This window comes from Caretta caretta, chromosome 14 (assembly GCF_965140235.1).
Source record: "Caretta caretta isolate rCarCar2 chromosome 14, rCarCar1.hap1, whole genome shotgun sequence".
NCBI lineage: Eukaryota > Metazoa > Chordata > Testudines > Cheloniidae > Caretta > Caretta caretta.
The window spans coordinates 12,897,592-12,915,361 of NC_134219.1; the positions used below are offsets into that span (position 1 = coordinate 12,897,592).

Consider the following 17,770-nt stretch of genomic DNA (forward strand, 5'->3'; position numbering starts at 1 on the left):
CTTACTCATGTTGCACTCCAGAATGGCTTGAGTCATTCTGCGGAATGTTTTGAATGTGTATTGGAAACATTTCTGATGCAATATTTCAAATTCTTAATGGGTCCATGCGGTTGGAAGGAGTACGCGAATAGTATTGGTTCCATTGAACATGCATATAATGAACTCCTGAGATAATGAAGCTCTGTTAATAGTAAAAGTCCCAAATTGTTCCGAAGTACCTTTAATAATGCAAACAGTAGTACATGTACTAGTGAATCCCTGATTTAGTGTTGAACGGTGGGAGCAGTTTAACTGGAAATGGATCCCACAGTGTAATACTTCTCCCCTTCCACTCCCCGGAAGAATATTACATAAAGTCTGATATTTGTTTTAAGCTTCTAAAAGCAAGTACATTGGTGCTGAGATTAGTCTTGCTTTTATTCCAAAACATTTAAATGTTAGGTTGGGGAAAATAAATGCTCAGATGCTTCTTGTAGTTTTTTTTTTTAATGTGACTTACAAGGAGTTAATAAGCACAAATTTAGTAGCAATAAATTTTTATGTTTTTATTATGTTTGTTGCCCATTTCATATAAAGGAAGCACATAGGAAAAATGGTAACTTCTAATATTTATTATTTAACATCTACATTGACACTGGATTTCAGAGTCTGTTTGACTTCAGTTGTTGTAATCTAAGCTTTTTATAGGGTTTTTTAACTGATGTGTAAAGTAATACAGCCTGAGTTAGTCCTGTAAGTGGCTTTAAAAATATATCCGAAAAAGGAGATAATCGAAAGGGGAACAGAAATCAGCCAGCATCCTGCTTGGCCTTACCTTCAATAATCCTACAGGTAATTGTATGTTGCTATGCAAACCGCATACAATGGAGAACAGTGGCTCTTTCACTAACATCTGGATTGCAAAGAAATGACTCTTATCCTTTCTAGGATTGGTATAGCTCATTGCAAGATCCATTTATCAGGTCATATAGTTCTAACTCCTCAGAACTTTCTGCTGCTACTGTAGGCTAACATCCAGCATTCATATTTTGTGGTGACACCACTTTACAGTGATAACATCCAATGTGTTTTATGTGTAATTGTGTGCATGTGGAATAACGTGTGACAGTTACATTGTGTTTGGCATCTTCAGGTCAGTCACTAGATTCTCATCTATCAATATAGCCATCACTGATACTTGCTTTTTATTCACAGTAGGAAAGATCAGGTTGGATTTTTTGTGCACATACCTTGGGTAGATGGTTATTCTGTTCTAAAATGGAACTATAGCACATCAGAATTTCTCAGGATTTTTGAAGGGACAGGACCCTGTAATTATGAGACAGTGGATTTCTCCTAATTTTCTCTGGTCTTGCCAGTGTGTTTTGATGTAGGTTGCAATAATTCCCAAATAAGGAAAATGCTGCCATCTTTAAAACCTTATGCATGCTCCTGTAATGTTTTGGAGACCATTCTGATTTCAGTGTCAACTTGAAATGGATGGAATATCATACTGGTTTCTTGTGACCAAATATTGTGCTGCTAAAGACCGCAGTGATGACAAGTTATCAATTTGCTTTGACAGATAATGACAGTATGGTAGCTTACAGTATCCACCAGGACTGACTGCTTCCTAGTAATCGGTTTTGTTCTAAGACTACTTAATAGATGATGTGACCTATCTGTTTTTTAAAGCTCTGGTTATACAGACAACTTGCTGCTTGATTGTGTCACTTCCTTCCTAGAAGAACAAACTGAGGCCCCAGACCTGCCAACCCTTAGTCGCCTATGCCCTGATTAGACAAGAAACTTAATCATATGTGTAACTCTTACCACGAATAGTCCCATTGACTTCAAAGCTTTCTTGAGGGCTGTTCTCTTGTGTTAGCCCAAAGTACATTTACTTGATTAGACTGGCAATCTCTTAGCATTCATCAGCGTAGCTTTGAGAACAAGTGTAAGCAATGGTGATGCTGAAATGCTGTCATAGCGTTTAAGGCCCTGATTCTGCAGTGAGGTTCCCCTAGGCACAGGGGCTTGCCTCCAAGAGTTAATTTCAGGACCAGGGCCTCTGTTTGGAAGTGAAAACAAAGTAGGGTTTTCTTATATGATGAGGCAGGAATAAATTGAGTGTTTGGAGGGAAAATCAACTTCTGGAATGAAGATGTGGTATCCGGTAACTTGAAGATTTTTTAGAAAAAACAGGTTTGTTTGTTTTTCCAAATTAGAATACTCATTAACATTTGTAAGGCACTATAGAAGTGCTTAGTAAGTGATGGTGGTATATATATTTAAGATATATGTAGTGAACTAGCAAAAAAACCCCAACTCCTCCTTTTTAAGTGGGATTGGTTCACAAACAAAAAAAATTCCTGTCACACTGTGTAAATCTAATAACTGCACTTCTGATCTAGAGACAAAAGTTGTTTCAGTATGTGGTCAGGAGATCAAGTGTTGGCTGTGAAATGCAGCTGCTGCAGTAACACTTTGAAGTGCTCCTATTTTATTGGTAAAAGGGATTAGGGTTGGGACACTTTTTCTTTAATGATTGCTTCATAGCCCGTCCAAGTAATCACTAGAATTCAGAGAATAAAAGGGGGGGGTGGAGTTGTTGAGAGTTGGGATTTTTAACATCCCCGAAATGAATTAGCTTTGCCATTTCACATCAAGACCCTTATTTTCCAGACTCCGAAGCAGAATGAGGCAGACATTTCTCAGTGACCAGTCTGAGTTACCTAATTCACTTTGACCCAAGCGTTTACTTTAGTTTGACTTGATGTTTAGAGAGGAAGATACCAGTTGTGAAGAAGCCTGTCAGTTTGTCGAGCCTACCCATGGCAGGTGGGGTGCGGAGGAGCTTCTCTGGTGATGAAGAGTTGACTCCTCCTCCATATCGAACCCTTCCAGCACAGACAGCCCCGGAGGCCTTCCAGCCTCCCAGGACTAGCCAAGAGTTCAGTCCCAGCCTCAAAACAGGTAATGAGCACCATCAAAGTCTCTTGGTTACTGCAGAGGGAAATGCTGAACAGGGTGGGGAACAAAGCATGGTCTGGCATGAAATATGCTGCCTTGTTTACTTGTTTCTGTCTGTAAAGTAGGAGGAATAGTCACTTCCACTGGTCCATATCAGTCCACTTCACTGAATTCATCATAAGGGAGCAATGGTTCCCAGGGCAAATATAAGGATTCTAGGTCACTGAGGCTTATGGACACTGTGATTTAACTACCATACTGCACTTCAGCAGATTTTTTTTTTACGTGTGCAGATACTTTCATTTAACTTACTGAATTGTAATATGCAACACAACATCATTGTTAGAACACTGCACATTATTCCTTAAAGGCTTGGACACCCTGTGTAACTGGAGAGAAATTTGTGTTTGCATACAGCCCGTGCATAAGAGAACAGCTGTTTGGAAAAAGAGGTCTTTTGAATTTAAGCATAATTGAGTCTCTTATATTCAGTGTTCTATAGACGATGGTTGGATATGATAAGAAATAAATTTGAAAGATTTACCCTTTTAAAACAAACGTGGTTTGTTTGTTTGTTTTCCCCCCCATGCTTGCTCCAAAACCAAAAGACTGGTTTTATTTGAACATTGACAAAATGAAATTTTATCCATCTTAATCAGTGAATAGGGAAAACCCTTTAAGAATTCATTTATTAATAATACTGGTCTGGCAGATTAAAACATCTGAGTCTTATAAGTAAGTCTTGTGGTTTGTATAAGGTAATCCTGGACTGTAGAAGTTAGAGATGAAAAAAAGCTCTGAGATCCTCATGACTGTCTCCCTTCAAATGTAAGATAATCAGATGTATCAGATACTCAAAATATCCTTGACACCTGTTAGGGTGTAGTTATGCTATCTATCACCAGTTAGTGGTAATGTTCTTCAAGCACCTTAGATGAGATGCTGTGAACACCATAATGTGGCTTTGGATGCTGATCTAAGATCATGTTCTGACTGGCAGTTCTCTCCCTGGGTTGTTGTGGCCACTGCTATGTTCGGGGTTTGATCATACAAGGAACTGAAGGCACTCAGTACCCCATAGAAGTGCTCAGCCACTCTCAAGATTAGGCCCTCGTTTTCCAAACAGTGTATTGCTGACTGATATCCAGTCTGCTCTGAATGTTCATATTCTATCAGAAAAGCTACATCAGGGTCATTAAAAAATCCCATTGCCCTCTCATCCCAACATCTGTATGGCTATAGAATTCAATAATACTTCATCTTGCTTCTTTAAGAATTGCTTTTGTTCTCTGGCAGAGTCATGCTGCTTTTCTTTTATTTTCATCTGTATTTTGAACCTTTAAGAGTTGTATGTGAAATGACTTCTCAGCATTGAAATGTAGCCTTCAGACAGCTCTCTGTTGAGAAAGACATGATCTCTGGGCTGTCAAGGAAAGAAGTTGCTTTCCAAAACCAGTCCCACTTTCTTGACGTGTGTTATCCCCTAAAGTCAGGGTCTGATGTTTCCTGGTGGGGCAGGTTAGTGACATCTCATCACACTGGTACAAGGGAGATCAGTATGTGGCTTCCTTGGGTAGCAAGGTACTGAGAGCACTCTGCAGATAGCTCATGAGGAGAGGGAGCACCTTGTGTGTCTTTCCTTCTGCTCAGAACCTTTCATCAGCTGGATGTTCAAGCAAGTGGCTTCATGATTTAAGGCACTATAGCTAAATAATTATCTCTTTGCTTATCATTCAAGTGGTGTATTATATAGGTGTAGCTTGAACCCATGGTGTTGATAAACTTTTCTTCAGGAGATTTGTTAGCGGGAAAAATAGTGTTGTTTAAATATGTAACTGTCAGGATCTTCATGCTCATTGAACAGATCTAGGACAAAATGTGAAGCCTACTAACTCACCAGGTGTACTTGAAATATTGGGCAAACCCACAAGCATTATTTAAATACTGGGGAGGATGGGAACTTGACCAAAGCATTTCAAGTTGTAGGAAAGCAGTTTAAACCTCTGTGTATTAGCGTTTTCCTAGAGTAATCTCTCTATTAATGATTGTTGTTGCTTATTATGTAAAGATACCATGCCTTAGGTGTGCGTGGTCCTCCACAGACTAATAAAAGAAAAGGTCCCTGCTGTACATTAGATGTGACATAGGGACAGGCAAAAATAACCAAGGTTTTTGGGGCAGGGTAGGGAGGGAAGAGGTTTTCATGACGCAAGGTAGTGAGGTTGCTTGATTTTTTTATAGGTTTTACATCGTCCTCTGCCGCTTTTTTAGCAATTTTTAAAATATTTTAATGTTTTTAAATTTTATTTTTATTTAGCACAGGAGTGTGTATCACCATGGAAGATGATATAGGACCATAATAAAAGAATAATTAAATGGCTTGTAAATTTATAGCAGGATTACAAATAGCAACAGGTTTTGGGATTTATTTTCAGATTTCACTACATCAAATTTTTGCATTTGAAAAGACATTGGTGGTGTTAACTTGGTATTCAGTAACTGAAACTCTTTAATGCTTCTCTCATTCATTTGGTCATCAGATAGCCATCAGTTTTTGTATATTAATCAACCTTTTAATGTGGGTACTGCACCTTTAATGAAAACTTTGCCATATTTTCTTTTCAGTGTTCCTGCTTTTCATATATGCTCATATATTGATAAGTATCACTTTTCTTACTCAATCAGATTGTGGGGTTAATTACAACCTATTTGCTACTGCTATCCATAATATCATTCTTCTTTGTGTTTCAGATTTTTTTTTAAAATAGGAAGATAGAAGATTTAAAAACATATCCTGGGTCTTAAAAATTAATTGCAAATATGCTGCAAACCCTCTATTATAAACAGTTTTTCCTGCCTGTCACTTACAAAAATGACCATGAAAGAAAATGAATTATGAGGCATCTGTGATCTGAAGATAGTACATGTTTTTTAATCATGCTTAATTCTGCTTAGCAAAAATTAAAGCATGAAATTAAACAGTGAAATTATGGGTTTGAGTGTTTCAGTTAGTAATGAAAATAATGTAATTTGGTTCTGAATGCTGTACATACACATCTGTAGTAAAGGAAGTTTTTAAATTCAGCCATCTGTTTCGGAAGATGAAGGAGAAACAATATCCATCTTAATGTTCACAAGATAAGCTGTTCTCCTTGAATGCGAACTGTGAATGATAACTTAAAATGCTGGTTTTAATTGAAGTCTGCATTTCTCAGCCTGTTCCTGATGGCAACCATCTTACTGAAGAGTGACAGAATTGATTATGCCAATATCATAGGAGCTGAGCATATGAGAGAAAGTGGATTACTGTTCTCCTTTTAAACTGGTTTAACAGCCAAAACTCCCTTGCTATATATACATTAAGGAACAAATTCTGTTTCTGGAGCTGTCCGTTCCATTATAGTCCATTGGAGACTTATGCGTGTATCCCAGGGCAGAATTTGACTCTTCACATTTTATTTAAAACTTAAGACCCCCAATCCTGCGATCGGACCCACTAATATCCAAGGGGCTATGCTAGTGGATCTAATTGTAGGACCAAAGCCTTAATGTTATACAACCTGTTTGTGTAGGATGCCTTATCAGCCTTTCATCCTGAGTAAACAGAATTTTCCAGACTGCAAGCTCTTTGGGATAGGGTCTGTCACTTACTATATATTTGTATAGCACCTAGGCTGATGGGCTCCAATCTGGTTGGCTTCTGATAGCTACTACAGTAGTAGATATTAAATAAGAGTAATAAACACAAATATTCACTTTTTGTACCTGTAATTGTCCTTCAGATTGCTACGAAATGTGCTGGTCCACTGAAAAGTTAAAGGAAAAATGCTCAGTGACATTTCGCCCCTTCTAAAATGAGCTGAAATGAAATTGAACTAGAGAAATCAGGAGTGAAATCAGGAAGGCCAAATCACACCTGGAATTGCAGCTAGCAAGAGATGTTAAGAGTAACAAGAAGGGTTTCTTCAGGTATGTTAGCAACAAGAAGAAAGTCAAGGAAAGTACGGGCCCCTTTCTGAATGAGGGAGGCAACCTAGTCACTGAGGATGTGGAAAAAGCTAATGTACTCAATGCTTTTTTTTGCCTCTGTCTTCACGAACAAGGTCAGCTCCCAGACTGCTGCACTGGGCAGCACAGAATGGGGAAGAGGTGACCAGCCCTCTGTGGAGAAAGAAGTGGTTCGGGACTATTTAGAAAAGGTGGACGAGCACAAGTCCATGGGGCCGGATGCGCTGCATCCGAGAGTGCTAAAGGAGTTGGCGGATGTGATTGCAGAGCCATTGGCCATTATCTTTGAAAACTCATGGCGATCGGGGAAGGTCCCAGACGACTGGAAAAAGGCTAATGTAGTGTCCGTCTTTAAAAAAGGGAAGAAGGAGGATCCTGGGAACTACAGGCCAATCAGCCTCACCTCAGTCCCTGGAAAAATCATGGAGCAGGTCCTCAAGGAATCAATTCTGAAGCACTTAGAGGAGAGGAAAGTGATCAGGAACAGTCAGCATGGATTCACCAAGGGCATGTCATGCCAAACTAATCTAATTGCCTTCTATGATGAGATAACTGGTTCTGTGGATGAGGGAAAAGCAGTGGACATGTTATTCCTTGACTTTAGCAAAGCTTTTGATACGGTCTCCCACAATATTCTTGCCAGCAAGTTAAAGAAGTATGGGCAGGATGAATGGACTATAAGGTGGATAGAAAGCTGGGTAGATCGTCAGGCTCAACAGGTAGTGATGAATGGCTCCATGTCTAGTTGGCAGCTGGCATCAAGCAGAATGCCCCCAGGGTCGGTCCTGGGGCCGGATTTGTTCAATATCTTCATTAATGATCTGGAGGATGGCGTGGACTGCACCCTCAGCAAGTCTGCAGATGACACTAAACTGGGAGGAGAGGTAGATACGCTGGAGGGCAGGGATAGGATACAGAGGGACCTAGACAAATTAGAGGATTGGTCCAAAAGAAATCTGATGAGGTTCAACAAGGACAAGTGCAGAGTCCTGCACTTAGGATGGAAGAATCCCATGCACCGCTACAGACTAGGGACTGAATGGCTAGGCAGCAGTTCTGCAGAAAAGGACCGAGGGGTTACAGTGGACAAGAAGCTGGATATGAATCAACATTGTGCCCTTGTTGCCAAGAAGGCTAATGGCATTTTGGGCTGTATAAGTAGGGGCATTGCCAGCAGATCGAGGGACATGATCGTTCCCCTCTATTCAACATTGGCGAGGCCTCATCTGGAGTACTGTGTCCAGTTTTGGGCCCCACACTACAAGAAGGATGTGGAAAAATTGGAAAGTGTCCAGTAGAGGGCAACAAAAATGATTGGGGGCTGGAACGCATGACTTATGAGGAGAGGCTGAGGGAACTGGGGTTATTTAGTCTGCGGAAGAGAAGAATGAGGGGGGATTTGATAGCTGCTTTCAACCACCTGAAAGGGGGTTCCCAAGAGGATGGTTCTAGACTGTTCTCAGTGGTGGCAGATGACAGGACAAGGAGTAATGGTCTCAAGTTGCAGTGGCGGAGGTTTAGGTTGGATATTAGGAAAAACTTTTTCACTAGGAGGGTGGTGAAACACTGGAATGCGTTACCTGGGGGGGGGGGGTGGAATCTCCTTCCTTTTGAGGTTTTTAAGGTCAGGCTTGACAAAGCCCTGTCTGGGATGATTTAGTTGGGGATTGACTCTGTTTTGAGCAGGGGGTTGGACTAGATGACCTCCTGAGGTCCCTTCCAGCCCTGATATTCTATTATTCTAAATCCATAGCCACCAAGTTTCTGAGAACCTTGTAATATACTGCTAGCTAGAAGAGATTTTAGCTTTGAGTGATGTTTAAAAACAGCTCTCTTTTATAAGCAGAAGACTTATAGGGGGAGATAAAGCACGTCAGCCTGAGAGCATCAAAAACCCAGACAGCCCTATGTAAGTATTACTTGCTTATCTACACTTTTCCCAGTTAAGCTGAATTACTGTCCCAAATAAGCAGTCGGTGTATAACTGGCTGATACAGTCTATTCTCTAATCTAGTCAAAGTGCACCAGTTCTAAAGGTACAGCAGGCCACTCTCACTCTTGAAGCCCAGCACCCACCTGAGAAAATAGTTAGATTTCAATCTGAAGAAGAGCTCTGTGAAAACTTGTCCCTCTCATCAGCATAAGTTGGTCCAATAAAAAATATCACATCACCCTCCTTATCTCTCTGATATCCTGGGACCGACACAGCTACACCAACATTGCATACAGATTTCAATCTGTCACTTTGTCAGAAATAATCACAGTAGTGACATGCTTGAAATAACATCTGTTTTTCTTGGTTGGACAAAACTTGCCACTTACTCATCAAAATACAATGTGGAATTCCAGTGACATGAGCTGCTTAATTCAGTTACTAGTCTTCTATGTGGAAGCAGCATTGCAACAAGATGAAGCTTAATTTACCATTTCTTAAAATGACCTTTTATGCTAAGATGGTTGCTGGAGGCAGATGGCTCAGAAGGGCAGACTTTGTAAAGAAGAAAAAAAAATCCTCTTTGAACTTAGATTATTTTGCTCTTCAACATGGATATTTGTATTTTAAGAAATCACTTTTGCACATCTTACTGGTTGACCCTTTGAGGGTATGTCTACACTGCAAAAAAGAAAAACACCCACAGCATCAAGTCTCAGAGCCCGGATCTAGAGGCTCAGAATCGTGGGGTTTGCACTATGACATTAAAAATAATAGTGTAGAAGTTCCTGCTCGGACTCTAAAACTCATCCCCTTCACCAGGTGTCAGAGCCGGAGTGGGGAAAATCTACACTGCTATTTTTAGTGCTGTAGCACAAGCCTGAGTCTGTCAACCCAGGCTCTGAGACTTGCTACAATTCTATTTTGGGTTTTTTTGGTGTTTTGCAGTGTAGCCCTATACATAGATGGATTTACTATGTTTTCCATCACTGTCCAGTATTTGTTCTTCTAAACAGTGGGTAATCGGTTTTCAGTTTGTCACTAGCTTAACCAGAGGTATTAATATGGGGTCACTGAGGCTAAAATTAAACCTCAGGGGCATTTGTTAAAGCAAAGTTATTCTATCATTTGAAGTGATGTTAAGGGTGTAACTTAAAGTGCAGTTATTGTCAGAAAAGTCAAAGCATCTGCTTCCTGTGAGGTATCTTAGTCCCAAGAGAAGAAGGCTGGTCAAAGAACTAGACATGAGATCTGGGTTCTACTGTAGCTCTACCACATGCTTCCAATGGGATCTTGGGCACACTTGACCTCTTAATCGCTTTCTCTGCCTCAGTCTTCCCATCTGTGAAATGGGTTTAATATCTGCCTGCCTCACCAGGGAGCTCATGATTCATTGATGAGAAAGGTGCCTTTAGGGTTTTGACTGGAAGGTGCTATAGTAATGTAATGTGTATTAGTGATTAATATATCTGCCCACTTCACTATTAGAACTGTGGAGACAACCCAGCTGTAGAGGTGTGAACAGAATTTATTTTGCCTCATGTAGCTTGTCAGCTAAGTTCTGACTGTGCAGCCTGGAGATAATGTAAAAGGTACATCTTGGGTTAGGTTGGTGGTTCTTTTCCCCTGGCCGTGATCCCAAGTTAAATTTGTAGGCCTGGGAGTAAATGAAAATCATATTTAGATACAAGCTGAATTTAAACTTACTGAGAAGCAGTTACTGTGGAACACCCCTTTCCTCCCTCTTCCCCTCCTAATTTATACATTTTACAGTCCTTTTTCTGATTATAACTGCACTTTAAATCTGCAAGTCTGAAGCTATTTTATTTACTATATATATTGTTTCTTAAAAATAATTTATCTAAACTTTAGCCTTTTTAATGCTCAGTTTAAAATTATTAATGGGAAGAAAAATAATGTTAGGTTTTAGTTAAACTGAAGGGAAATCTTAATTATTTTTAATTCTTTATGGGTCTTTATCTTTTATTTTTAGTGACTTCACTGCAGCTGAAGGAGGAGTTGCTAGATGGAGAGGAGTATAACTTTCTTCAAGGAGCATCTGATCAGGAAAGCAATGGGTCTGCCAGCTACTACATCAAACAAGAACCATAAGGCAGCTCAGAAATGTGAGGGGCAGGGTGGTGGTGATAGAGAAAAGAGCCTTTCTCCAAGACTGACTGACTGATTTTGTTCCCATTTCAATAGTACAGTGGCAGAGCTGTACTTGGGGCACTTTGCTAACTGTAGATGAAACTTCTGTTGAAAAATTTTTGGAGAGGCAGGGAAACTATTTTAGTGAAAAATTTTTACAATTTATTAAACAAAAAATGACATTTTTGTGTTGTATTTGAAGCTTTTGAAAGAATTTTGTAATATTTTCAAATTCAGATTTATTGTGCATTCTTAAACTGAAATTCTAATTTTTTGGTAAAATTAAAGTTTAATTAGCAGGATTGCAGAAAACTGTTTGAGGAGGATATTGTTGCAAATACAAATGAACTGTCATTACAAATGAACCTTGTTGGTACAAGTTGGGAGTTTTGGGACTTTTGTGAGCTGTATGAGTCACACCTCTGGTTTTTCATTGTGAAAATACTGAACTGAAGTCCTGACTTTGGGGCATAAAAACATATACATGATTTAAGGGGACCAGCCCTGCCAAGCCTTACTTGTGTGAGTAGCCCAATTTCAATGGGGGTGCTTTCATGAGGTGTGGTATTAACTTTTCAAGATGGTTACTCATTTAGGGCCTGATTCAACACCCATTGACTTCAGTGGGTTTTGGATTGGGCCCTTAATCTTGGGATGCTCAGGTAAATGTTTACTGAGCCCCATGTTAAACTGGAACTTCAGCAGATTCTCTCATGGAAAATTACATGAAACTAAGTGTTTAAACTAGAAATTCAGGACCTTTTCCTGTTTTTTATGTTTGGATGGAAAACATATTTGAGGGAGGAAGGAATCTGAGGGCCTTTTCTCTGGTTTTTATTCCCCAGAAAAATCTAGACTCCTGCTTTCCATATCTTCAAATACTTGGGTATGTTGGCATCCTCAAGAGATGTACCAGATGAACTAGAAAAATACTTACTATGAAGGCAAAAAAAAATCTACTCTCAGTTCTGCAGAGGTTTTAATATTCTGCTGTCCAAGAATATAACAATGGAATTGGGATCTAAAAAAAAATATTTTGCTTTTTGGCAAATTGGACTCATTTAGTTCTAGACGCCAGTCTCACTTTAATCATCCCATTATTTTTGACTCTTTAGCTGAACAGATCTCTTTAGACATATTCGCAGAAGATTATAGTGACTAACATCAAAATATGAGGATTTTTAATAAGTGCTGAATAATTTAATCCCCCTTCCCATTTTTACATCTGTGTGGATTTTGGCAGGTGGCCTAATTCTTGGAGTTGATTAGCAGCCTGATTTATTTATCTTTTTCCCCCCACCCTGCAGAGTTGTGATGGGAAGAATGGGCATCAAGAGCTTTAGCTTTTACCAGTGAGGTTCATTCACTAAACTCTCAGGAATAAACTGAATATGTTCTATAAGTGCTTCTGGGTTTTTGGAGGTCCCCTTCAGAGCAGTACAATGATCATCTGACTCTTGACCCATACAGTAGGGCTTAGAAGAAATTAATCAAAATTATTAACTTCTATGGTCCTTCAGCCGAAGAAATGCTTTAACAATATCTGCCCACAGAGCCCCAGGAGACCATTTTTTGGTACATTATTGTTTGAACTTTAAAAAAAAAAAAAAAAAATGCATAGAAAGTTGAAAACCAGCAATTTGATTATTTTCTAAAATATTGCTCTAACTTTGGGTAGAAGCATTGTTAATATGCACAGGTTTACCTCATTCTATGCAAGAGGGGATGATGATGATGTAAAGTTTTGTAGTTACTACTGAAAGTAAAACTTGTCCTGTATAGTGTAGGAATGTATGGAAACCTTTTCTCCTCTCCCCCAGTCAATTTTTTGTAATATTGATCCCTTTTTGACAACTGTTTTCTCATATCAGCAAAAGCTGGTTATCAGGTGTGAAATATCGGTGAGTTCAGGTGGAAAAGCTATTTTAGCTTTAAAATATCCATATTAAAAGGACTCTGTCAAGGTTGACCAGCTTCAAATTTACTCTCTTCAGTTCCCAGGCCCTTTAATTCATTTAGTTTATTTAAAACGCAAAAAAAAATCAGAGCCTTCCAAAACAAGGGCTGCAGTGTAGTTTTACAATCCCAGCTCTTGGTCAGAGAGATGTAAAGGCAAGTCCAGGATTTTGGATTACATATGCTTGAAACAAAGGCATTTTGGTGAGCCTCGGTCACACCAAGTACGGTCTCTGTCACCTATCAAAAAGTCAGATTCTGCTGGTACTTCCTCAGGTTGGTTAGTACTTGAATGCGTTGATTTCACTGGGACTAGTCGCATGTCATATAAAGAACTACTCAATGTGAGCAAGGCTGGCAGAATTAGGCCCACAGAGCACAAGGGATGCATGAGATGCATCTGCTTTCATAAAGCCTCTACTTCCATAGAATAACATTTAAGCCATGTCTATACTTCTGGCTAAGTTGGCACTGCTGCGATCGATGCAGCAGTGTCAATTTAGCCGGTCTGGTGAAGACAAGCTACGTCGATGGCAAAGTGCTCTCCCATCAGATGTCTGTATGCCACCTCCCCGAGAGGCAGAAGTTAAGTCGGTGGGAGAGCGTCTCCCATTGACGTAGCGCAGTGTAGACACCACTCTAAGTTGACCTGAGTTACAACTGAAGTAGCGTAACTTAGATCGATTTACAGCGTTAGTGTAGACTAGTCCTAGTGACACAAGTAGCCCAGTTGACTTCAGGAGAACCGCTGTTGTATGAATATGGGTTAATGTGAAAAGGAGTTGTGGAATTGGGCCCATAGTTAGCAAGTCAAATCATGAGGGCAAAATATCCAGATTCCTGGGCTCGTGTTTGTTGCCCATCTTCAGAGCTTGGATTATCCAGACTATTATAACCCTGATTTGGGCTAGATTTTAAGGGGAATCTTTGGATTTTTTTTATAGTAAAATGCCCTTGTAGGGGGAGGGGTGGAGAATTTGGGGGGTCTGTCAACCTTTATAATATTCCTTGAAAATGGTTATTTAAAAACTAAACATGGCTATCTGCAAGCCAAATTCCACCCTCAGATACACATGCTGACTTTGGTGGGAATTTCATGTGTATTTGAGGATGGAATTTCAGTCTGGTTTCTGAATCCAAAGAATACTTAAATCCTTCACCTACCTGTCAAGTACAATGAAACCTGTCCTAAGCAAAGCATATAAGGAATCACCTAAAATTACATGCTTGGGAGAGGTCTGTTTACGTAAAAGTTGAGCTAAATCGTACCAGATTCATACTTGCAGTGGTCTTTAAAGTGGTCTCTTAAAACAGTGGGGTTTCCTGTTGGCAGTGGTGTCTTTAGTACAGGCTTCACTGTATATGTACTAGTATTAATTAATAACATGGTTCAAAGAATTTTCTTCCTTCGTTCTCCTGTGAACCATGTTACTCGGCTAAAAGAAAGGTGAGGTGTTAGAGGTCTTAAATCTCTATTGATGTCTAAGTTGGGGATCAAACAGTCATTTCAATATTTGGCATAGCAAGTTTTTATAACCAAGGGGTAGTGCAAATAACTAAATTTACCTTGTAACTGCCCCCTTCCTTTATGGCTCAGAATTTTACTGCTGACCTTGATTTTGTTGTTTTAAATGCAACTTCTTAACCTTTTCCTTGCTATGTATAAGGAAAGCTAAAGCATTTATCAATTTCTTGTTTTACGGATACTAACACGGGTTTCAGTGTTTGTTTGTTTTTATTATTATTGTTTTTATGTGATGTGAATACCCTCTCCCACCAATATTTGTACTATGGTGCTAATATATATTTGGTAACAATCCTTTATTGGGAAGGGATTAAAAAACTGTGATTAAGCTGAATTTTTCTTCCTTTTAATTTTCATATTTAAAAAAAATAGTCACAGCCATTTATACAACAAAAAGCATCAGCTTTTGCCCTTGGGAAAATATATTGGGGTGGGAATCAAGATGAAATGAATAGGGTTTTTACATCATTTCTGTATGTATTTGATATATAGATCAATATCTGTACAAATTTAATCTTTTATTTTCTTGGTAATTTGTGTGGTCAATGAGAGAGAGTTTTTAAAACTTTCTCATGAAATGTATATAAGTGAAAAATGCTTTTGGAGAAATTAATGTTACTTTCATTTTTACCAGACTGCAGATTTTCAGCATGGATGTGAAAAGCATTAAAATTATAACTTTGTGTACAAGATGAAAATAATTCACTAAATTTGCCTTTTTTACACAAAATAAAAATGTTAAAATAAGACCACGTGGATGGTAATTTCTTTGTATTTTTTAATTGAGATATATTCAGATACATTGTGGTGTCTTCATTTGGCCACATAACAAATAATAGAACTGAAGTATAGAAATCAGTTAATCAAATCTATTTTTAAATATACTTATGGGAAATGCTTTAATTTTTAAGTTACACCTCAGTTATTTTTGAAAACTTTGCTTTTCAATGGAAATGAAAACTTATCACTTTTCCTTTAAGATACCATATACACAGTGCAGGTTTCATTGCTGGAACTTGTGGGGGAGGGGGGAATTTTATCTTTGAGAGGGAAGCTTTTGAAAGCTGCCACAAGTCATATCCCAGACCTTTCACAACTCTACACTATTAAGCAGTCCTTGCCAGTTTTGTCTAAACTGTGATTTAGCCACCAGTGTAGCTGCACCCCTGCCAGCACAACTGACATTAGTGCAGTGTGATTTGCACTCAGTGCTGCTTAGCCTAGTGGGGCGCATTGGAGCAGTAAGACTGTGCTGGTGCTAATCATGATGTAGTAGGGTACATCTGCATTTGCGGTGGATGTAGAATAGAGACACTGCACCACCAACTAGCACAGGAACAAATAGCAGTGTAGACGGTGAGTAATGGCTTAAGTGCAAATCAGTGGAATTTACTTGTTTCTACAGAACTGTTTACAAAAAAAAATTCCAGCTTTCGCTGGAGGAAAAAAGCTGTTTGTATCCTCAGTTGTGAAGATAAACAGGTAAAGGAGAAGGGAGCACAAACTTAGTGCAGCATTGTCTTCCGAGCTAGGCAGGCACCCTGAAACAACTGGGCAATGTAACCTGCCCCATGCAGCTAGAGAGCTATTTCCTCTAAAAGCTACACCTGGTAGTCCACCAGTCCATGAAACTGAAAATTATGGGGACAGTCTAAAAAACTGAATTCACTATAAAAGTAAACAAGTTACTATACTGACTGGATTATAAATATTAAAGTCCATCAGACCTCACTTACTAGAAAGTGCTAGAAAATTAAGAATTTCTGCTGGAGTACCACTAAATGTAAGTATATAGTTGCAGAATACATGGGCCATTGGCTGTCACATCAAATTATGTGTAATATTGTTTGAGCCCAGTTCAGTTTACAAATATCTCTAAAATCTATTAGAGCTAAATCACCAAGTGCCTTAACTGTATGGTTTAAGTGATGTAGGGTAGTTGGCTAGTACACTATGTTCCCTGTTGGCCTTCATTACTAAGGGTGCCATAAGGCTTTATCATAGCATAAGAACAGAGCAAGTTTATCAAATTTCATACTATTCTGCTATAACTATAGCCTACAGAAGACAGTTTGGTCATATGAACAGGAGCACTGAAATGGCAGTCAAGAGACTTGGGTCATATGCTGTCACTTTAGAGGTCAGTTATCCCTGTACCTCATAAAATGGAAATTCTTATTTCACTCAATGTGCTGTGACATCTACAGCTTCATAGTATAGTGGATGGACCTGTTCCTTTCAACATTTTCTCATAAGTATGATCACCACTGTAGAAACTATTCAATCCATAGGAGATACTCCAAGCAAATTTTCTGTCACCCACTCTATACCTGAGTTTGGGAGCTTTTCAAATCAGTGTCTTACATGTAATTTTGCCAGCATAGTGGTGTAATGGTTCAGCTTCTCAATGCAGGGGTTTCATGTCTTAGCCATTCCGATAAGGGTATCCGATCCTGTCTGCTAGTACTATTCATTAAGATCTTTCAGACAGCTCATGTTAAGATCCTGAGTTGTTTACCCCATCACTAGATTACAAACAGATGCAATGTATGGGTTGAGATTCAATCCTATTCTCATTATTTCCTGCACAACCGGTATGTACTATTAGTTTCAAAAATCACCATTACAATCAGATGTCCACTTGAATCTGGTTACCACATGCTACATTTTCACTTTACGTCCTGTTTAGTAGAGCATCAGTTTATGAACTGAATTATTTGTTAGTCTTCGGAGGTCTCATTTAAAATAGTTGTAAAGCACTCATGAAGTGGTAGTCCTATAATGTGGAGTACAGACCATAATACTACTACTGTTTACACAGAGACTGACAAACAGGGCAGAAGTGTAATGATTTTTCTGATGGGTGAGTCAACTTGTGTAAAATTAATAAGCAAGGATACGTGCTTTTCTTTAGTTCTCTCTCATGGTATCTACTGATACTTAATGTGCTTCCTCTGCTTTCACTGTAGCCAACAAACTGCAAAAGCTGTAGAGCAAAGGGACAGGCTGAAGAAAGACTCAAAGAATCGTCTCAGGTTGTGATGAGAAAACAAATTTATGTGGGTAGCTAACATATACCTGTTTTCAGCACCTAACAGATGTACAGTAACAGTTAGTTGGTTTTGTTTTGATCATGTTTTCAGAGAAGTTTCCTGAATGTGGATTTCATTTTGTCCCCACAAGCAAAATTGTATACATCTGTACAAATGACCAGTTCTACTCCATGCAAATTTAAGTATGTTTTT

At 39.0% G+C, this 17,770-nt stretch overlaps 1 protein-coding gene across 12 annotated transcripts in view; it reads left to right on the forward strand.

The window, feature by feature from the left end:
* Nucleotides 1–15,272, forward strand: part of MBTD1 (mbt domain containing 1) — a 55,297-nt gene extending 40,025 nt beyond the window's left edge. For 8 of the 12 annotated variants that reach the window (XM_048818776.2, XM_048818772.2, XM_048818773.2 and 5 more), the window contains 2 exons: nt 2,764–2,955; nt 10,887–15,272. In XM_048818776.2, the coding sequence (XP_048674733.1) occupies nt 2,764–2,955; nt 10,887–11,005 (311 nt within the window). In that variant the 3' untranslated portion in view covers nt 11,006–15,272. Of the gene's footprint in view, nt 1–2,763; nt 2,956–6,734; nt 8,870–10,886 lie in introns of all 12 variants that reach the window. The other 4 variants (XM_048818778.2, XM_048818779.2, XR_012664896.1 and 1 more) reach the window with 3 other exon arrangements.
* Nucleotides 15,273–17,770: the final 2,498 nt, after the last annotated feature.